At 35.4% G+C, this 19,085-nt stretch overlaps 1 protein-coding gene across 1 annotated transcript in view; it reads right to left on the reverse strand.

Annotated features, from left to right (window-relative positions):
- TOX (thymocyte selection associated high mobility group box) overlaps positions 1–18,800 on the reverse strand; it is a 218,214-nt gene extending 199,414 nt beyond the window's left edge. The window contains exon 1 of the mRNA XM_026692343.2: positions 18,056–18,800. Coding sequence (XP_026548128.1) covers positions 18,056–18,169 — 114 coding nt within the window. The 5' untranslated portion in view covers positions 18,170–18,800. The remainder of the gene's footprint in view (positions 1–18,055) is intronic.
- Between the last annotated feature and the right edge of the window lie 285 nt (positions 18,801–19,085).

Below are 19,085 nucleotides of genomic sequence, written 5' to 3' on the forward strand. Positions count from 1 at the left end.
GTTCCACTTAAACAATCTGCTTGAATATCTATAGCTCCAACTAGAATCTAATGCCACATTTCAGACTTCTACTTCATGAATATTAATCTCCAGAATATAAAACCAAAGATAAAATGAAACATTTCTAACATAATTAACTGTCCTCATTAATGAGCAAAGAACCTGGTGTTTCTAACGCACATTTCCATTAACGATGCAAGTAGGTCTTGAAAGATTAGTGCTGCAATAAATTTTCAAAAGTTAACTTGGAAAATAACAGCATAATTTATTTCCAAAGAGCTTAATTTTTGGACAGATTATCCTATTATTCTTAGCAACTGAATACAGCATTGAGAGTCCATTATGAGCAGTCTTTTATGCCCCAGTAGAAAGAAATTAACACAATATATATAATTAACTTTGATATTAAGCTCTGCTATCTATAAGTATCTCCAACTAATTTTAATTATTACATTTGCTGAACATAATATGTACCTTTTTTCTGTTCCAGAATTATTTTCCTTTTTCAGCATTCCAATTTAAGGCTGATCTGTGAAATTTCATCTTCTACACTTACACTCTGCTCTTCAAAGAAAAGGAAGTCAATAAAATCATTTTTGGACCAAACCAGATTTGGCATGTTTTATAACATGCAAAGCTCTGTGTAAGAAAAATAGCCCAGGTTCAGAATGGTTAGCTGTATTGCTAACTCTGTAAAAGTTTGCACTATATATATAATTATAATATATTCAGAGAGTCAGTCTGGTGCAGTGATTAAAGTGTCAGGCTAGAAACCGGAAGACCATGAATTCCAGTCCTGCCCTAGGCACAAAGCCAATTGGGTGATCTTGAGCCAGTCACTCTCTCCTAGCCCTAGGCAGCAGGCAACGGCAAACCAATTCTAAAAAAAAATTGCCAAAAAAACTGCAGGGACTTGTCGAGCAAGTCTCCAAGAATCAGATACAAATGAACAAAAGAAGAAAAAGTAAATATATTCTCATAATTTAAAACTTAAAAGAAAAAAAGAAACTATGCCATGGAAAACAAAATATATAATCTCATTAAAATTCAAAGAAAGGGGACCTAGTCTATTTTCTAATTCTGAAGCACAGAAAGAGAAGATGGTGGTTTCATTGATCTCATAATAAAAACTTCCAGATCACTGATAAGTAAGAAAGAAAGAGGGAAACATAGTCCTCTCATTCTTTTTTTCCTCACCAGATAATAGGAAGAATATACATTATTACATATTTATTCTTTCTTGGGATCCCACCTCCAAGTTAAGAATAGTAGTAGATAGTAGAAACATAATATTCTCCCTAATTCACAACAGAACAGTCTAGAAGCCTAAAAAATTGAATTGAGACTTATTATATTTGGATTATGCTTTATGTCAACAAATGGACTTTTTTCAACCGTTTTAAGAGAAGAAAAAATGCCTGTTGTACTTCAAGATATTACACACCTTATTATAACATGGCAACTCAAAAGAGAAACATTGTGTATAGCATGGTCAAGTCCTCTTACACAGGAAATCCATTCTCTTAATATTGCTTTTCCTGACACACAAATAATGAACATTTTTACTATTACCAGTTTCCTTTATTTAAAAAAAATGACAAGACTTCCGTTTTTCTATATTTAGTGTACATACTGCAAAGCTCATAACATAAACTGCAGCAACATTGAACATATCCATTATAGAATTATGTATATATCTTCCATATACATTAGAATAAATGTGTAATAGAATAAATGCTTCTGTAGCATTTATCAACTCACCTGCTGTGCCAAAATTGTGGTACGATCTGCACCATAACAGTTGTTACCACATGACATTTATTGACTTCATTTGCTGCCACTCCTAAATGTATGACTTAGACAGAGGTGCAATTGTAGATGTTCAATGAAATGCAAAGGTATCCCTGAAGAACCAGTTTGGTCAAGGTGCTGGCCTAGAAACCAGGAGATTCTGAGACTCTTGTTAGTCATGAAAGCCAGCTGGGTGACCTTGGGCCAGTCATTCTCTCTCAATCAAACCCACCTCATGGGATTGTAGAAAAAAAAGGAGTGAGAAGATTTAAGTACGTTCACCATCTTGAGTTATTAAAAATAATAATAAAGGCATAAAATAAATATTATTAGAAACAGGCATAAAAGAATGACATAATATTATTTGCATTTGAAGCAGATATCAATCAGAGTTCTTTGTGGAGATTGATTATATTATATTTTTCTTATAGTTAATAAGAAAAATCAAATTGACATTAGAGCTATTAAAGAAACGTTCTTTTGGCAGCAACACACAGTGTGGTCAAAATAAAAATAAACCAAACTTCAACGACAAGAGAGATTAGAGAAAGGAGGTAAAACATAGCTTCTGGAATTCTTTCCAATACTTAAAAACTATTTTGCCATGGGTCACATGACTAGGAAGAAAGGACTCTTACAATGGAAGACTTGGCAATTTCCTTTCCCATAGGAGCTTACATTTTCAACATCTTATATGGATTTTTTCCCTTTAAAATCTCCAGCTACGTAGAGTTGTAATTGCAGGAATGTTCCAATCTCGGATGGCAAACCTCAGATAAAGAATGTTTCCAAGCAAATACAACTCAGGCAAAAAGTCACTAATCTAAAGAAGGATTAGAGAGAGGAAGTAAACATATGTTAGACTTTAACTAGAGATAATTAATTGTATTAATTACTGTGCTAAAACAGTAACGAAAGTTAAGCAGTAACCAAAGTTAACCAATGATGGAGGATAACTAAAAATGTGTATAAATGCAAGACTAGACTCCAATAAAGATCATCATGATTCAGTTGTTCATGATTAAACAACTCAACTGCCTCATCATTACAACACAGCTAGTTCCGGCCATTAACTCAGTGTTCTTTAGATGACTTCTCTCCAAAAGCCCAAATCAGTTCTGTTCTGTTCTGTTTTCAGATAATTATTCTGCTGAGGAAATGGACTAGAGTCCCAGCCCCCATTCCAACATAAGGAAATGTTTAAAAAATTATTTTAAAAAAAGGTTCTCTAAGAACCCAGAAGAAACAGTAAGCCTTGAGTTGACATCTCATCCAGATTCCAAAACATAGTAGGTTTTGAAAAAACTTGAAGTCTACTGTTTGAACATAGTGGATTTGTATGATCTATGTGATAAATAAATTAATGAACAAACAAATAATAAACAAACAACAAAAACAAACACTTCAGTTTAATAAGCTATATACTGAGCAAAAGAATAAGCTTAGACCCAGAAAGTTGCATAGGTGAAGGAGCTAACAGATAAGAAATGAAGTAACAATTAAATATTTAATTGTATTGATTACATTTTAATAATAACCTAATTATATGCCTTACATTGCTTATAAAAGGCAGAGTATACTAAATCAAAACATAAATTAAACAGTAAATTCACAAAAGTAAAACCCAAAGAAAATAACATATTCATAATATATTTTTGAGGCATTGTTTAATAAAGTCCTCTGAAAGGGTTCCACTGTTTTCCATAAATTCAACAGAGGTGAGGCTATTTTTACTTGTAAAGAGGCTTTTCCACAATTGCAGGACTATGACGCAGTAACAATCCAAAATCTGGACTCTGTTTCTGGACTTACAGTAGTGATGAATTCGAAGTCATTTTTCTCCAAGATGTCCCAAAGGTGATTTTTCCATACCTTCCCCTCCGCCCAAAGATCTTTGTTTTAGAAATATGTTCACAACTGAAAATGTGAGGGAAAGACAGGTGGAAAATTGTCCAAACAAATTTGTCCAGGAAACAAAAGACATCACAGTAAAGATTCTAACATATAGTCATGCTAGCTGGGAATTATAAGAAGTGGGAACCAATGGCCACAATGAAATATAAGCTTAGAATCAGGTGGTCAAAAGTATGCAAAAAGGCTTATTGTGCTGACATGAAAATGAGAGGGAGAAAACAAAACTGTTAAGCAATTAATTAAAGAAGGCATTGAAGGAAGCTTAATAATGATGTGTTAGGGTTTGGAGATTAACCCCTAGAAGAGTATTGCAGCAGTAGTCAAGCCAGGCAACCAAAGGAGAGCGGAAGGGCCCCAGAGTATACACACACTGAACACAAACACTGTTTGTAGTTTAAATAGTTTTTAATCCAGTTAGAGTTTAAGCATTGTCATTCAGTCCATTAAGTCATTCACAGTATTTCCATCCAGTAAGACTCACTAGTATAGTCCAAGTTAAGAGTCCTTGCAATATCTTTATCAGCCGATAAAGATATCTTCTCCTCCTCCGGTTTCACTCTCCAGAGAAACAAACGCTGGATATTCAGCAAACAGTAGCAAACAATAACAGTTCAGTCACAGGCACTCACAGTCAGTAATCACAGTTAGTCGCAGTAGCACACAGTTACAGTTACAGAAAGTAAGTCGCAGCCAGTAAGCTTTCCAGCTTCTAATGCTTCCTTATATTGTAACTTCTAACCGCACCCTTAATCGGCTAATTGCCTGCTGCATTGTGCTTAAAGTGATAAGCACTTAAACCATGATATCTAAGTTTTATATATTTATTCACCCAAACCATATTTGGTATCAATGTTATACCTAACATACTCCCTTTTGGGTGAAATAAATATATAATACCTTACAATCTTATCCCATATTTTTCACAACACTCCTGGTGCTTACTGGCATCTTGGGCTTTAGTAAAATTATCAGCTAAATTGTCCTCCGACATACAGTATTCTAGCTGAATCATCTTACTTCTTACAGATTGTCTCACGTTTAGGTATCTTAGATCTGTATGCTTGCTCCTTGTTTTTACTCCAATATTTGTGGCCATTTGAATTGCTGCCTGATTATCTTCATGTATAATTATAGGATAATCTACAGTTATACCTATATCAATTAACATTTGTTTATACATTATTAACTCTGTACATAACAATGATAAACAGGAGAATTCTGCCTCCATAGTAGACAAACTTATATGCTGTTGTCTTATTGACTTCCAGCCTATTAATGTCTTACCCAGCATTATGGCTGTTCCTGAAGTCGACTTTCTAGTGTCTCTTTCTGATGCAAAGCTAGCATCTGCATAAGCACTCAAAATTAAATCACCCTTTGGTTCTAAATACAATGAATAATTCATTGTCTTTTTAAGATATCTTAATATCCTCTTAGCTGCTATCCAGTGTCTTTCACACGGTGCAGAATTGAATCTAGCCAACTGATTCACGCAGTACGAAATATCTGGTCTAGACCAATTACTAATATAACTCAAACTACCAATTAAAGATTGATAAATCACCTTATCAAACTCAGGGCTTTGTACATCAGTGTTGCTAAACTCCTGACTCATTGGAGTCTTAGCTGGCTTACAAAGCTCCATCTTGTAATCTTTTAGCAATTTGCTTATCTTATCTTCCTGAGATATCTTAAAACCTTTCCGTGTTTTCTTTATATTCAAACCGAGATACTTCTTTATCTCCCTAATTGCTTGATCTTTATTCTATTTCCTAATGATGTTATTATTTTATTTGCTTCATCATTAGTTTCAGTTATCAATGCAATGTCATCTGTGAATAGTAATAATAATGATACTTTCCCATTTGTCTCCCTCTTAAACAGACATGGATCGGCTAAACCAGCTTTAAATCCTATATTGTCTAGTTCCTTTACAATATACTGGTTCCATTCATAGCCTGATTGTTTAAGACCATAGATGCTTTTCTTTAACAACCAACAATCATTATTATCCTTATTTTCACTTTTAATACCAACAGGTTTTTTCATATAAATAATATGTTTTAATGGGGCGTGCAAGTAAGCAGTTTCACATCTAGATGGTTAACTATATAGTTTTTACTAGCTGCCCACACTAAAGCTGCCCTCAAGGTTGCTGCCTTAAGACTAGGTGCAAACACCTCATCATAGTCATTAGCATTCTGCCTAAAACCTTGGGCTACTAACCTTGCCTTATGGATTAAATTACCATCTTTATCTATTTTTACCTTAAATATCCATTTGCAGCCAATGGATTTCGTTCCTACAGGTAATTTGGCATTTTCATACACCTTCATATCACTTAATGAATTTAGTTCCTTATTCATTGCTGCATACCATTTTTCTTTTCCTTATTAGGATACTTTTTAATTTCTTCAACAGAATTAGGAACTTGATTAATCTGGCACACTGTGTTAGCCTGGTACCTATCAGGCGGTCTAGATACACGTGTAGTTCTTCTGGGAATTACAGGGCTTACAGGAGGACTTTGTTGAACTACTACCTGTTCATCTTCCTCATCCTGTTCAGCTATTGAATCTGTTTCTTCCTTTATGGGCACTATTTCATCCTGTATTTGTCTCTTTACTTTATTTTTAAAGTTACAGGGATAACTAATGGGATTTCTATAGGATTCAATAATTACATCTTTATTGGCATCCTGTTCTAATTTCTCCCATCCTTCATGTTCTAGAAATTGGGCACTAGCACTACATAACACTTTAGATGTGCCTTTCTCCCAAAATCTATATGCCCTATGGTTTGCCTGATAACCAACGAAGAAAATCTTTTAGCTCTATGTTGCCCTTTTTCTGAGTTGTGCAGGAATATGCACCCATGCTGGTGCACCAAATGTGTGCAGGTAACTTAGGTCAGGTTTCCTGCCATGCCACCTGGTGAATGGAATTTCACCTGTTGTTGTATTAACAACGTTGTTCAATATGTTATTAGCACACATTGTAGCCTCCCCACAAAGAATCAGGTAACCCAGAATCATTTAACATTGTTCTAACCATTGCCTGTAGTGTTTGGCCTCTTCTTTCAATAAAAGAGTTATGTTCTGGCCTGTATGGAGCAGACTTCTTATGCTCTATTCCAGCTACCTTAAGTCTGTTCTGGAATTTGTTATTAATAAATTCCGTGCCATTATCTGTCACCAGGGTTATCAGTTGACGTTTAGACTTTCTTTCAGCAAACCTAAGCCAATTGAAAAAATGTTGATATGTTTCAGTTTTGCTTTTCATTAAATAGCAAAACCCATATCTAGAATAATGATCCATAATGCTCAGTATATATCTAGCACCCCCATACTGGGTTTCTTTGGACCTATTATGTCTGCAAATACTACTTCTAAAGGTTCTTTTGTTTTGAAACCATTTAGCCTATTTGCAGGCAATACCTTGCTCTTATCTTCACAGCAAACATTACAACGCAAATATTTATCACAAGGTTTTAACCTTATTCCTTCAGATAACTCAACTGTACGTTTTAGCATTTTAAAATTTACATGCCCCAAACGCCTATGCAATAAATGGATACATTCTTCATGAGGCTTTATATTATTAAATACAGTTTGTGCCTCCCCTTTCTTACTATTATCTAATACATATAATGTTCCATTTAAAGCTGCAGTTACCCTTTTGTTATCTTTTTCAATTATGCAATTATTATCTTTAAAAGTAATTACATAACCTAATTTATCTAATACCCTTACTGAAAGCAAATTAAACTTTAGTTGCGGTACATACAACATTTTTATATCCTGGTTTATGTACGGACAACGTGCAAAACCTTGACCTTTCGCTTTCAGGTTCCAGCCGTTAGCAAGAGATATATGTTGAGAACTTGTAGACATTTTTATAAATTTTGTCTTATCTCTTGTGATGCAGTGGGATGCGCCACTGTCAACCACCCATAAATTATTCTTCACATCAGAGTTGCTAAACGTGGCTAGTTCAAATGCTTTCTTTGGCTTTTTACATTCTGGCTTTTTCTCTTTTTACAGAATCTTGCCAAATGTCCTCTGCCTCCACAATTAAAACACTTTTAATTGTGTATGCCGTTGAAGATAAATTCTCTTCTTCCGGGTGCTTTACTTTGCTTTGCTGGTTTCTTTCAAGCTTTGAAGATAATTTCTCTTCTTTCTTATCTTCTCTCATCTCGTCACGCTCACGCCTTCTTCTGGCTTCTTCTAATAGCCTGCCTGTAATGTCGGTTAATGAGAGGCTTTCTTTTGGCAATACCTCTAACGAAGTCACATAGTCATCATAGCTTTGATCTAATGAAGATAATATTATGTAGACTTGTTGCAGTTCATTAAATATAAGCTCTTTTCTTGCAAATCTTGAAAAATGCTCTTCATACAGTTTAAATGAACTAACATATCTCCATTCCTCTGAAGATGCGTTCGAAAAAGCTTTCGTGTAAGATTTATATGTGCTCCTACACTGTCCCGAACATAAATCTTCCTGAGGTTCTCCCAGCAGTTTGCAGCATTTTCTTCTCCACGAATATGGACAAGCTGCTGATCACAGAGAGTCAGTCCTATGATGCATAAAGCCTGCTCATTCTTCAGTTTAAAGTCTTGTAACTTTTCTTTATCATCATCATTAGCAGGATCCCATCTACTCACATCTGGTGGGTTTGCTATAATGTCCCACAATCCTTCTCTGCGTAGAAGTAAACTACATTTCATTGACCATGAAACATAGTTTGTTCCATCCAGCCTGGATATCATGGACAGTTGTGACAAATTTACTTGTGCCATTACTCTTCAGATATTTTGACTATTTTAAACTAATTAAAACAGTTTGTTTTTTTACAGTAATGTGCAACTCACACCAACTCTCTCTGCTATATCCTGGTTAGTTAGACTATGCTGCTGGGCCCATAACCAATGTTAGGGTTTGGAGATTAACCCCTAGAAGAGTATTGCAGCAGTAGTCAAGCCAGGCAACCAAAGGAGAGCGGAAGGGCCCCAGAGTATACACACACTGAACACAAACACTGTTTGTAGTTTAAATAGTTTTTAATCCAGTTAGAGTTTAAGCATTGTCATTCAGTCCATTAAGTCATTCACAGTATTTCCATCCAGTAAGACTCACTAGTATAGTCCAAGTTAAGAGTCCTTGCAATATCTTTATCAGCCGATAAAGATATCTTCTCCTCCTCCGGTTTCACTCTCCAGAGAAACAAACGCTGGATATTCAGCAAACAGTAGCAAACAATAACAGTTCAGTCACAGGCACTCACAGTCAGTAATCACAGTTAGTCGCAGTAGCACACAGTTACAGTTACAGAAAGTAAGTCGCAGCCAGTAAGCTTTCCAGCTTCTAATGCTTCCTTATATTGTAACTTCTAACCGCACCCTTAATCGGCTAATTGCCTGCTGCATTGTGCTTAAAGTGATAAGCACTTAAACCATGATATCTAAGTTTTATATATTTATTCACCCAAACCATATTTGGTATCAATGTTATACCTAACATGATGCAACAATGGAAAAATGATTGAAAAAATAAAAAAACAGTGCAGTGCAATAATAAGGTGGCAAATGCTTGAAAAAACATGTAATTATGTGTACAATATATTTTATTTGATTGACTGATTATCTATTTAGACCAACCGGTAATGGAAGTGCTCTGTCTACAACTAAATTAGAAATGATCAAGATAAAACGAAACCAGCACAGTGGAAGTAACAAGATCTTCAAAGTTTCACTAACAAAATATGTGTCCAAGAGGGCATTTTGATTGATTGTGCATCATGGATTATAATGTCCATGTTGGGGAGACTCACTTGATGACCATATTTTGGATTTTCTAACTACACTTGGAAGAAGATCTCATATAATGATCCTTGAGCCCAGATAACTAAATATGGACAGTGATTCTCTTTAGGTAACTCTTTGAATGATTGTAAATATTTGATATGGAACCCAAATGATTTAGCAGAAGGAGCATGTGACAAAATACTGACAAATAATGACCTTTTTCATTTAAATCAGTAATCTGTTTTAGATTACCAGAAGTTTTTAAAATATTTTAAAAACAGAACCATGTGTTACAAGTTATTAAATTAAATTACAAGATAGCAGAATATCTGCTACCAATAACTCAACTGTAAAAATTTGTTTTGATCCAGGCAAGACCAAAATTTGTTTTATCATCCTAAACTACTCTAAACCAAGGTCACCCATGTCTTTTTTGAAAATTATGGACACAAATGTACATCTTAACTGTCAGCTTAATCTTTAGGAGTCCAGAATTAACTGAATACTACTTTACTGGCCATATCAATCAAATATAAGCAGTATCTTCATCTTATCTTGACTGAGCTTCTTTGTTTCCAATTCATTCCACTACCATGGCCAATCGTGATTTCAGAAGATCAACCACTTCAGTTATATTGCATGAAAAGAAAATAAAGAAGAGATTTCTATTTGTAGATTGGTGACACAACCATTAACATTCCTTAATAAATTCTCCAATATTTTCTACATGCATTTCAAAGAATGCAGATATTATTCATCCTTTTATTATACTGGCATATATGCAAACAAAAAATGTGATAGCATAGGCAAGGTAGAATGATAACAGTAGTCAAGATTATGAATTATGGACAAGCAAAAGAGGAAAAGAAAGAGGAAACCAATTAATTTAGATACTGCATATCTAAACCTCAATATCTGACATATTCTTTCCTATTTTTAAATTTAAAACAATTTAAAAACCCTAATAAAACCAATTATGGAATTATATAAAGAGACAATTCAAACAAAATACACCAAAAATTATTATTTAATCAGAATATCATCTCTGAAAATCTATCAGCCTAATTAATCTCTAAAATCTATAGAACTTAGAAATCTAACTCTACAGAAGAAAAAAATAATAGTTCCTTAATTTTTCTAAAATTTATCTCAGCTTTTGTCCAGGAACTCAAGGCATTATGCATACACTTCTTTCTCCATTTTTCCTACAACTTTCCTGTGGAATAGGTTGGTTTGAGACTGGCCTAAAGTTATTCAGTGAAGTAGAATTGGATTTGAACTTTGGCCACACCACTCAGACTTTAACTGCAATCAGAACCAGACAAATATAATATAGCAGTTTAAAAATGAGTGAGATTCTTCAAAGGCCCTGTATATATAATACATACAGGTAATGCTCAAATTACGACCACAACTGAGCCAAAAATTTCTGTTGCTGAGACATTTGTTAAGTGAATTTTGCCCCATTTTACAACCTTTCTTGCCATGATTTTTAATTGGATCACTGCAGTTGTTAAGTTAGTAACATGGCTGTTAAATGAATCTGACTTTTCCATTAGCTTTGCTTGTCAGAAGGTTACAAAAGGTGATCACATGATCCCAGGACATTACAATAATCATAAATATGAGTCAATTCAAGCATTTAAATTTTAATCGTGACCATGGAGATGCTACAATGGTCGTAAGTATGAAAAACAATCATAAGTCACTTTGTTCAGTGCCATTGTAACTGAATGGCCACTAAATGAACTGTTCTGTATTTGACCCAATATTTTAGTCAAACGTGAAAAAGAGGCAACAAATGTTATTCATTTCACTGACATAGAATTTTTACAAGACTTTTGATGACACAATAAAAGAAAAACAAAAAGTTGAAGCAAAGAAGTTATCAAAAAGGAAACATAAATTTTACCAAATATGAAAAATTAACATAAAATAGCATCCAGAGAAATCTCATTCATACAAAAATCAGAGGCTTTAACAAAGAAATGATTTGTTTACTGATATTTACATTAAGAACCTGATTTTCCCAATGAAAAATTATTCCTTGGCAAACATGGAAATACAGAGGCATTATTTTGAGAGTGTGAGGAGAGCACATTTAATATTCCTTAATATCCCTAAGCAAAATATAAAACTTTTCTGTAAAGTGATTCGCTCCTGAGTAAGCTGATTAAGTTTTTACAAGCTTATGTTGGGCCATGAATATACTTTAAGGAATTTTGATTTCTCACTAGAATAATATTGAGATCCTGATCCTAATCAGATAGGCCTTTGAAAGAACGCCTTAGAACCAGTAATTTATTAAAACATTTTGCATAGGTGTACCTTTAGTCAAAAGCCATCAGATATTACCAAAATTGCCACATTATTTTTCAAATTTGATAAAGATTACACTATTGGTAGCAGTGCACAGATGTGGCACAATAATTACAAAAAATAATCTGAGATATACTAAAATATTTTGCATAAGAAAATAAGACTATAAAGATGGCAAAATACTAAATCTATACAGCAAAAAAATGATTTAAGTGCTTCCCCACCAAACCACAACTAACCCAAAACCAATTTGCAGTTTCTCACCATTCAGGAACTCCAAAAAGTTATGTTGATTTAGTCATATGCTACTAAATCACCTTTCCTAATTTAAAACAAGAGGAGGTGCTGACAGATAGAATAAGTGTTTTGTGGTAATAATTCATATGTAGCCTAACCTTAACAAATTCATTTATTGCACACTTTCTGTCCCAATAATAGAGAAAAAAAATCACAACTTCTTAGATCAATCCATTTTTAAAAAAATAGGTTCCACAAACTAATTATCACAAACTAAAATTTGCCCAAAATACCTGCATATTACAGATAAAGACCTGTATGTCTAATGTAGACTTCCTCATCTTGGCATCCTGATACAATGAAATTAAAATCCTCAATTCTCCTAAAGTATAGGAGGTTAACTATGTTCTCAGTGCAGTGAGCCATATAATTCAGTAGGGAGGCTTGGAATTCTAGGGGGTTTATCCTAAGCCAAGTTGGAAAACTGTTCTATTTTAGTATTCTTAATGTTTCAAGGAGTTGGGGAAGAAATCCAAGGTTTTTCATATTTTTTTAAGCCGATTGTCATCTTTCCACTCTTCAATCCCATCCAAACATATTGTTCACAGTATGTATTTTATAGTAATTTCCTTATTTTTATCCAATCTGAGCAAAAACATATAGTGTGTTTATGTAAAATGAGATTAAACATAATTATACACATGAACTTAAAATTCAAAATTCACATTTAATTTCACATTTAAAATAATAAATGGAGACATGATTCAGATATATTTGGATTTTCACAAGATTATGGAAAACATGGTCAATTGATACTAAAGATAACCAATTGATACTAAATCAGGGGTCTCAAACTCACATCACGGTCGCATCACATGACATATCAGGACACTTTTCCCCTTTGCTAAACCGGGCGTAGGCGTGGCCAGCGTCTGATGCATCTGGCCCATGGGCCGCGAATTAAACAGACTTAAGTCCTACTAAATTCAGCGGGATTTACTTCCAACTAGTATGTTTATCAGTTCATATTAACTGTATGATGATAATTAATTGATTCAGTATATTAATGATAACAAAGAAAATGTTTGAAATATTGTTTATGTATATGTCACATTATTTTAGTTAAGTTTCTTTCTCTTTCATATGAAAGACAAGAGGCCTCTCTATAAAATGATGCATGACGTCCTCAGCTTGTATATTATATATTAATAATAATAAAAATTATATAAATGTTATCTACAGTTTGAAACAACTATAAACCAATTATATTTTTAAAACCACAGTGAAAAGAAACAACAAATTTACTAACTTAAAAAAGTGTATTAAAGTATTTTACAGTTCAATATCAACCCAGCAGTAAAAACATTCAAGTACACAGAAATTTTCTAATAAGCAAAAATAGAATTTTTTTAAAAATGTATAATATTCTCTTCTGAGATATTATTTTAAGCAGTAAAAACAGAAATAATCCAATATTTATTTTAATGTATGCATCCTCTTTTACACAGATGCTGATATCTCTTAAAATAAAAAATGCATTTTAGAATCTTCTCAGATAAATACAATATTTCAATAAAAGTAATGAAGTTGAGCAAATAAAGCACCAGGCAAGGAAAATTATGCTTGTAATAAATGAATTTCTAGGACAACTTGTAAACAGCAACATCTACAATTTAGTTTGGGGCATGTACAACATTAACACTAGAAAACTAACACTTTCCTATCAAAAATCATTTTAGTTGATAGTAGAAAATAATCTTGTAACAGAATAATAAAGCTCTATTATAGATTTGTTCTCAAACAGTAATTAGAAAGTTGTAAAATGTGTTTATATATGTACTCTGTCTTAACTGCTCCCTTGTTTCTTGTTCCCATTTTGTTTGTTTAGGGTATGTTCTCTCTCTTTGATACATGTATCAGCTTGGGGTTTTTTTCACCTGACAAGTTAACTGTATATCAGCTGTGGGCTTTTTTACTTTTAAGGAAGAGATTTCAGAAAATAAGTCCATACATAATTTTGCCAGGCTACCTACTAGAAGCAATAAAGCCCTTCCTTTTCTTGGCATAAGTCAGCATGCCTCTTATTATCCATGTCAAAACAAACTTAGATTAAAGCAAATCCTTCATATATCAGCAATGTTGAAAATAATGGCAACTGACAAAAATCATAAGCAAACATCTTTCCATACAAGAATTTATCAAAACAGTGGCTAGACAGGATAAGAACATATCTTTATGGGAATATATTTAAACTGAAAACAGGACATCTCTAAACAGCAAAAAAAAAAAAAACCCAACAACAACAACCTAGGAAATGTGTTTATAAAAGTGATCCCAGAATGTGTATGTACCACAGGATATTTTTCAAAAATGCCCTGTTCATGTATCTCCTAGTTAGAGGGTCACCAACTCTCCTCTAAGTTTCAGAGATGAACCATAACACCTTAAGTCTAAATCTGTTTATCTGGCCTATGCGCTTCACTATATTATTTCAAAGACTGACCTATATACAGCCACCATTCACTCTATTTGTATAAAGGATACCTCACACAGTTGCCATAACCAACATTGTTTGCATTGTTCTTTCACTTTTCTCCCTCTGAGTTTAGCTGGAGAAAGAAACATGATCTCAGGCACTATGTCAAAGCATGCTATACTGCAAGCGAAAACACAGCAATCACCAATTAAAATGTTTAAGACATCATTTTAAAGAAAGTGTCTTTATAATCTTTTGAAACAAAGATAGCTAACGGTAAGGGAAATAAAAAAGCCCTATATTTGGGAGTTTGTAAAATAGTTATGAATCCTAATTCTTTACAACCAGTATGACAGGCACAAGTCTAGATAATAACAGTTCTTAGATTATGTATGATGTTTGAAATATTATATAGCAAAGGACATGTTTGCTAAGACCACTAATAAAAGTTATGCTGATTACCTGGCAGTATTTCTGACATGTTTAGCTTTACTTATTTTTCACCCACACTGTAGAGCAACTCCACCAACATAAATGGAATTACTCTAACATAAAAGCAGCCTCTAATGGCAATAACCAAATCAAATTAATATTTACCTTACCTTCTATAATCAGTACAGATGAAAGAAATTGTGAACTTGCTTACAAGAGCGTGTCAAAATTCTGCTGATTCAAATATTTTCCCCCTGAAATAAAAATGTTTCTAGCATTCTGGGATACAAGTTGGCCTTTTTATCTGCATTCATCAAAGCTGTTGAAGGGAATGCAACATTACAAAAAAGACTCCAGCATCAGTAATGAAGGATGACTAAATTATGTGTATTTCTGCAGCCAGGAAAAACAAGAGACAAAGTTTAGACTTTATTACAACTGTAATCAGCTAGATTGATTGAGACTAGGAGAATGCAAGAAAATTAGATGCTCAGTCAACAAATGCCTCATAGGGGCCCAGGCAGCAAAGCTATCCTAAGTTCATTTAGGATAATCAATGGTCATTGGCATAGCAGCTTGACAGAGATATCTATCTATTGCTTAAAGAATGTTGTCTTGTGAGAAACATTCCTAGCATGTCACTCCTGAATTTTAAAAGGAAGGAGTGTAGAATTTTTGACATCTATTGTCTGTCTTGATTGGGTTAAAAAGAATGCATAGTCAAAGAAAAAGTTTGTTCCTTTTTGTGAGCAGTTCTAACAATTAATATAAAAAAGCTGATTGGAAAAAGAAAATGAAAGGAACTGTGCAAAGGATTTTTAAATGTATCCACCCAAAATGATTTAAAACCCTTAATTAGAAAATGATTTCATATATCAACTTAATTCCTGATTTTCCAAAGCATTTAACTTTTAAATTAAATCTGGACTACCATCCCGAGTATGATGGGCAAAATATGTATTCAAGTCATTACCTTCTTTCTGAAGCTTTAAATCACTGGTAGAATTAATAACTGTTCAGTTTTCACTGCCAAATGGTTCTTCAGGCCCTTTGGTACTTAAGACATTAATTCTACTTAATACTTCTTTATTTCCGAGCATGGAAAGCTTACCACTCAGCATAAAAGATAACAGTGATAAGTCACAGGGTGAAAGTAGTTTTATAATTATCATTACTGTGTACTTAAAAGAGCCTTAGCACACAAACAGCCTTGCATATGGGGGAGGAGAGTAGTCCTGCTATCACTTCTTTTCCAGAGCAGCACACCTAGAGAAAACTTTTACAGGAAGAGTTTTATTTGATCTTAATCAAGAACCACATTCTACATCCAGTCACTGAACACAAAGCTGTCGATGGTATCTTTTGTGTCACTGCTGTCCAGATTTCACTTTAGAAAATCAAAGGGATAAAATAAGTCTCTTGTTATCTTCAGGGATAGAAATGAATAATATACAATATGACTGACCCATGAGCTCATGCTAGAGATTTCCTGAAGGGTGAAGAGTTTAATGATAGAACTGCAATATCATCTATTTGTAAAACAAGCATAAATCAGAAGTTGTCATATTTAGCACAGCATATCTTGAATATCTGAAACACTTGAAATACATGCATACACCAATGCTGAGAGACAGCACTTAACAGTGGATTCCCCCCTCCCCCATCTTTTCCAGTTAATAAACATACTTCTCCAGAATGTTGATCACCTATATCTTTATAAACAATTAAAACCAAGGAAAAACCTAGCATTGATCAGGCATATGAGTATAGGCACAAATACATCTGATAATGCTTGTAGAAGCACCAACCTTCCATAACAAGTTCTTAAACAAAGCCCAACTGACATCCAGGATTAAATAAATCCTCTTGCCAATACTTGTTCTCTTGCTTTATGAGGTGCATTTCAAGTACTGATTGTGAAATCTAACCAATGTTTTCCTCTGGCCAGTGTTGCCCATGGGGATCAGAGGGAACAAGGTGGAAATTCATGTTATTCATAAAAGAGCAACTAGATAAACATAACCAAAGGAAGAACTTATGTGGAAAGTAGTCTATGATTCTGGCTTTTATTTTTGTACGTAAATATTAATTACAAAGAACGACTGCACAAAGGAACCCTTAAGATTCAGTTCTATCAGTAGCAATTTGGAATTAAGTGTCAAGTAAGACTTACTTCTGAGTAGATAGAGATAACATGGCCTTGACAGAACTTTAGACTTGTTTTCCTGCTGCCCTGACAATGCCTTCAACTCTACTCCTTACCCAGCAGCCCACATAACAGAAGGAAAAAGGCTTTTGTGTTTGATAGTGTTCCCAAATTGCATTAGTATATAGGAGGATGAATGCCTTAATTCTGGACTAAGTCCTCCGGACCTTCAAGGCAAACATTTCAACTCTTCTGATTTTTAAAACTCCAATTCCCCTTTCACCAAACTCCTTGGTCACCCGAACCAAATGCTTTGTCATTCTTGCCTCAGTGGCTGAAAGCAGAGTTAAGAACTGTTTATTTGGGGGACGGAGGTGAATTTAAATCTCCCTCCCCGCAATGTTTCCACTATATACAGAAGTACGAGTTAGCAGAGACTTTCAACTTGAGATCCTAGAGTTATTTCCTCCTGAGGAAGCTTCCTTCCACTGCTGTGGAACTTACAAGTAAGGGTCAGAACTCAGAGACGGTCAATCCTTCCCCAACAATCATCTGCCCACACACCCCTACCCCTCACCCTTTTCCAGGATTGTATTTTAGAAGCACTCAGGCTAACGGTGCAAGAAACGAAGGGAAGGCGATTACTTTTGCAACGCGCCCACACGCCTCCCCCCCCCCCAAGCATGCAATAGGTCGCCCACAATATAAAGACGGGGCCAGAAAGGAAGCGCTTCGCTTTTCCATCTCCCCTTAAAATAAAGGCGTGCCAGCCAAACGACGTTGGCGCTTCTCTTGAGGGTTTCGCTCAAATGCGCAACCTGCCGAGCCTGAGGTCTCTCTTTCGAGCCTCAGCCATCTGCCCAACCACCCAGCTTCCCGGGGAACTGGGGGGGGGGGGGGATAGTGTTGTAGAGAGAAAACGCAAAATCACCTTGTTGCAGTAGTAGGGGTCCAAGCAGGGAGAAGGTCCCAGACAGGGGGTATCAGGAGCGGCGCCCGACTGAGGTGGTGCTGGTGGCGGTGGCGAATAAAATCTTACGTCCATTGCCCTAAAACATCAAGCAAACTCCTCGGCTTCCCTCTTTGTGCTTATACTCAAGCAAAAGCAAAACGCGGAAAAGCTCCCCGCTCCCCTCAAAGGCTGAGATGCCTGAGTTTAGAAGAAGCAAAAGAAGCACCCTCCCTGCCTCTCACATCCGTTTATGGTTTGCAAGCAGAAGAAAGAGGGGGAGCAAAACTCTTCCGAAAAGCTCCGTTCTCGTCTGCCGAGGGCTGCGAAAGGGGCAGTCAAAGTCCCTGCTTTTCTCCTATGGCAGGGCAGGTAACTTCAAGTTCTGGTCTCCCCTCCCACGCCACTTGGCAGAGCCCAGGCGCAAGGCTCTCCGTTGCCTGCCTTGGGAGAGTTCGGCGCTTTTTTGCGCTCTTTTCCCTCTGCCTCTTTGGCTGGCTGGCTGGCTGGCTCCTCTTCTTATCTCCCGCTCCCCTTTCTTTGCAACAGCTTTATTTCTGCAAACAGCGCTCTACCTGGAAGAGTAAAGAAAGAGGATTAAAGCTCCCGTCGAGATGATGCGGGATGAGGCGAGGCAGAGATCCGGTTCTGGAACGGCTGATCCACGTCTCTGAGAGCAGGGTAGACAGGAAAGATTCAGCGTACGCTGCCGCTGCTTTGCTCCGACTGTGTTTCACACAAAGGAGCACGCAAATCCAGAGCCATTTGCTGCTTGCTCGGAGCGCGCGGGGCGAACGCAGATAGGGGGCGCTCCAACAAGCATCGTCCAGGCCTTCTTTCCTCCCGTTCTCCATCACTCTTACCCCCTGCTAGTTACTATGGTACCATCTCAGCAAAACTCTTCTATAATGAATAAAGAAAGGGATGTAAAGAAGAAAGAATGAACTACAGAGGGAAAGATGAGGAAAGAGAGAAAATAAAATAAGGGAATATGGTTTCAAGATGGTTGGAG

The sequence above is a fragment of the Notechis scutatus genome, chromosome 3 (assembly GCF_049901735.1).
Source record: "Notechis scutatus isolate UNSWTSFEM ecotype Mainland chromosome 3, rNotScu1.2, whole genome shotgun sequence".
Classification (NCBI taxonomy): Eukaryota; Metazoa; Chordata; class Lepidosauria; order Squamata; family Elapidae; genus Notechis; species Notechis scutatus.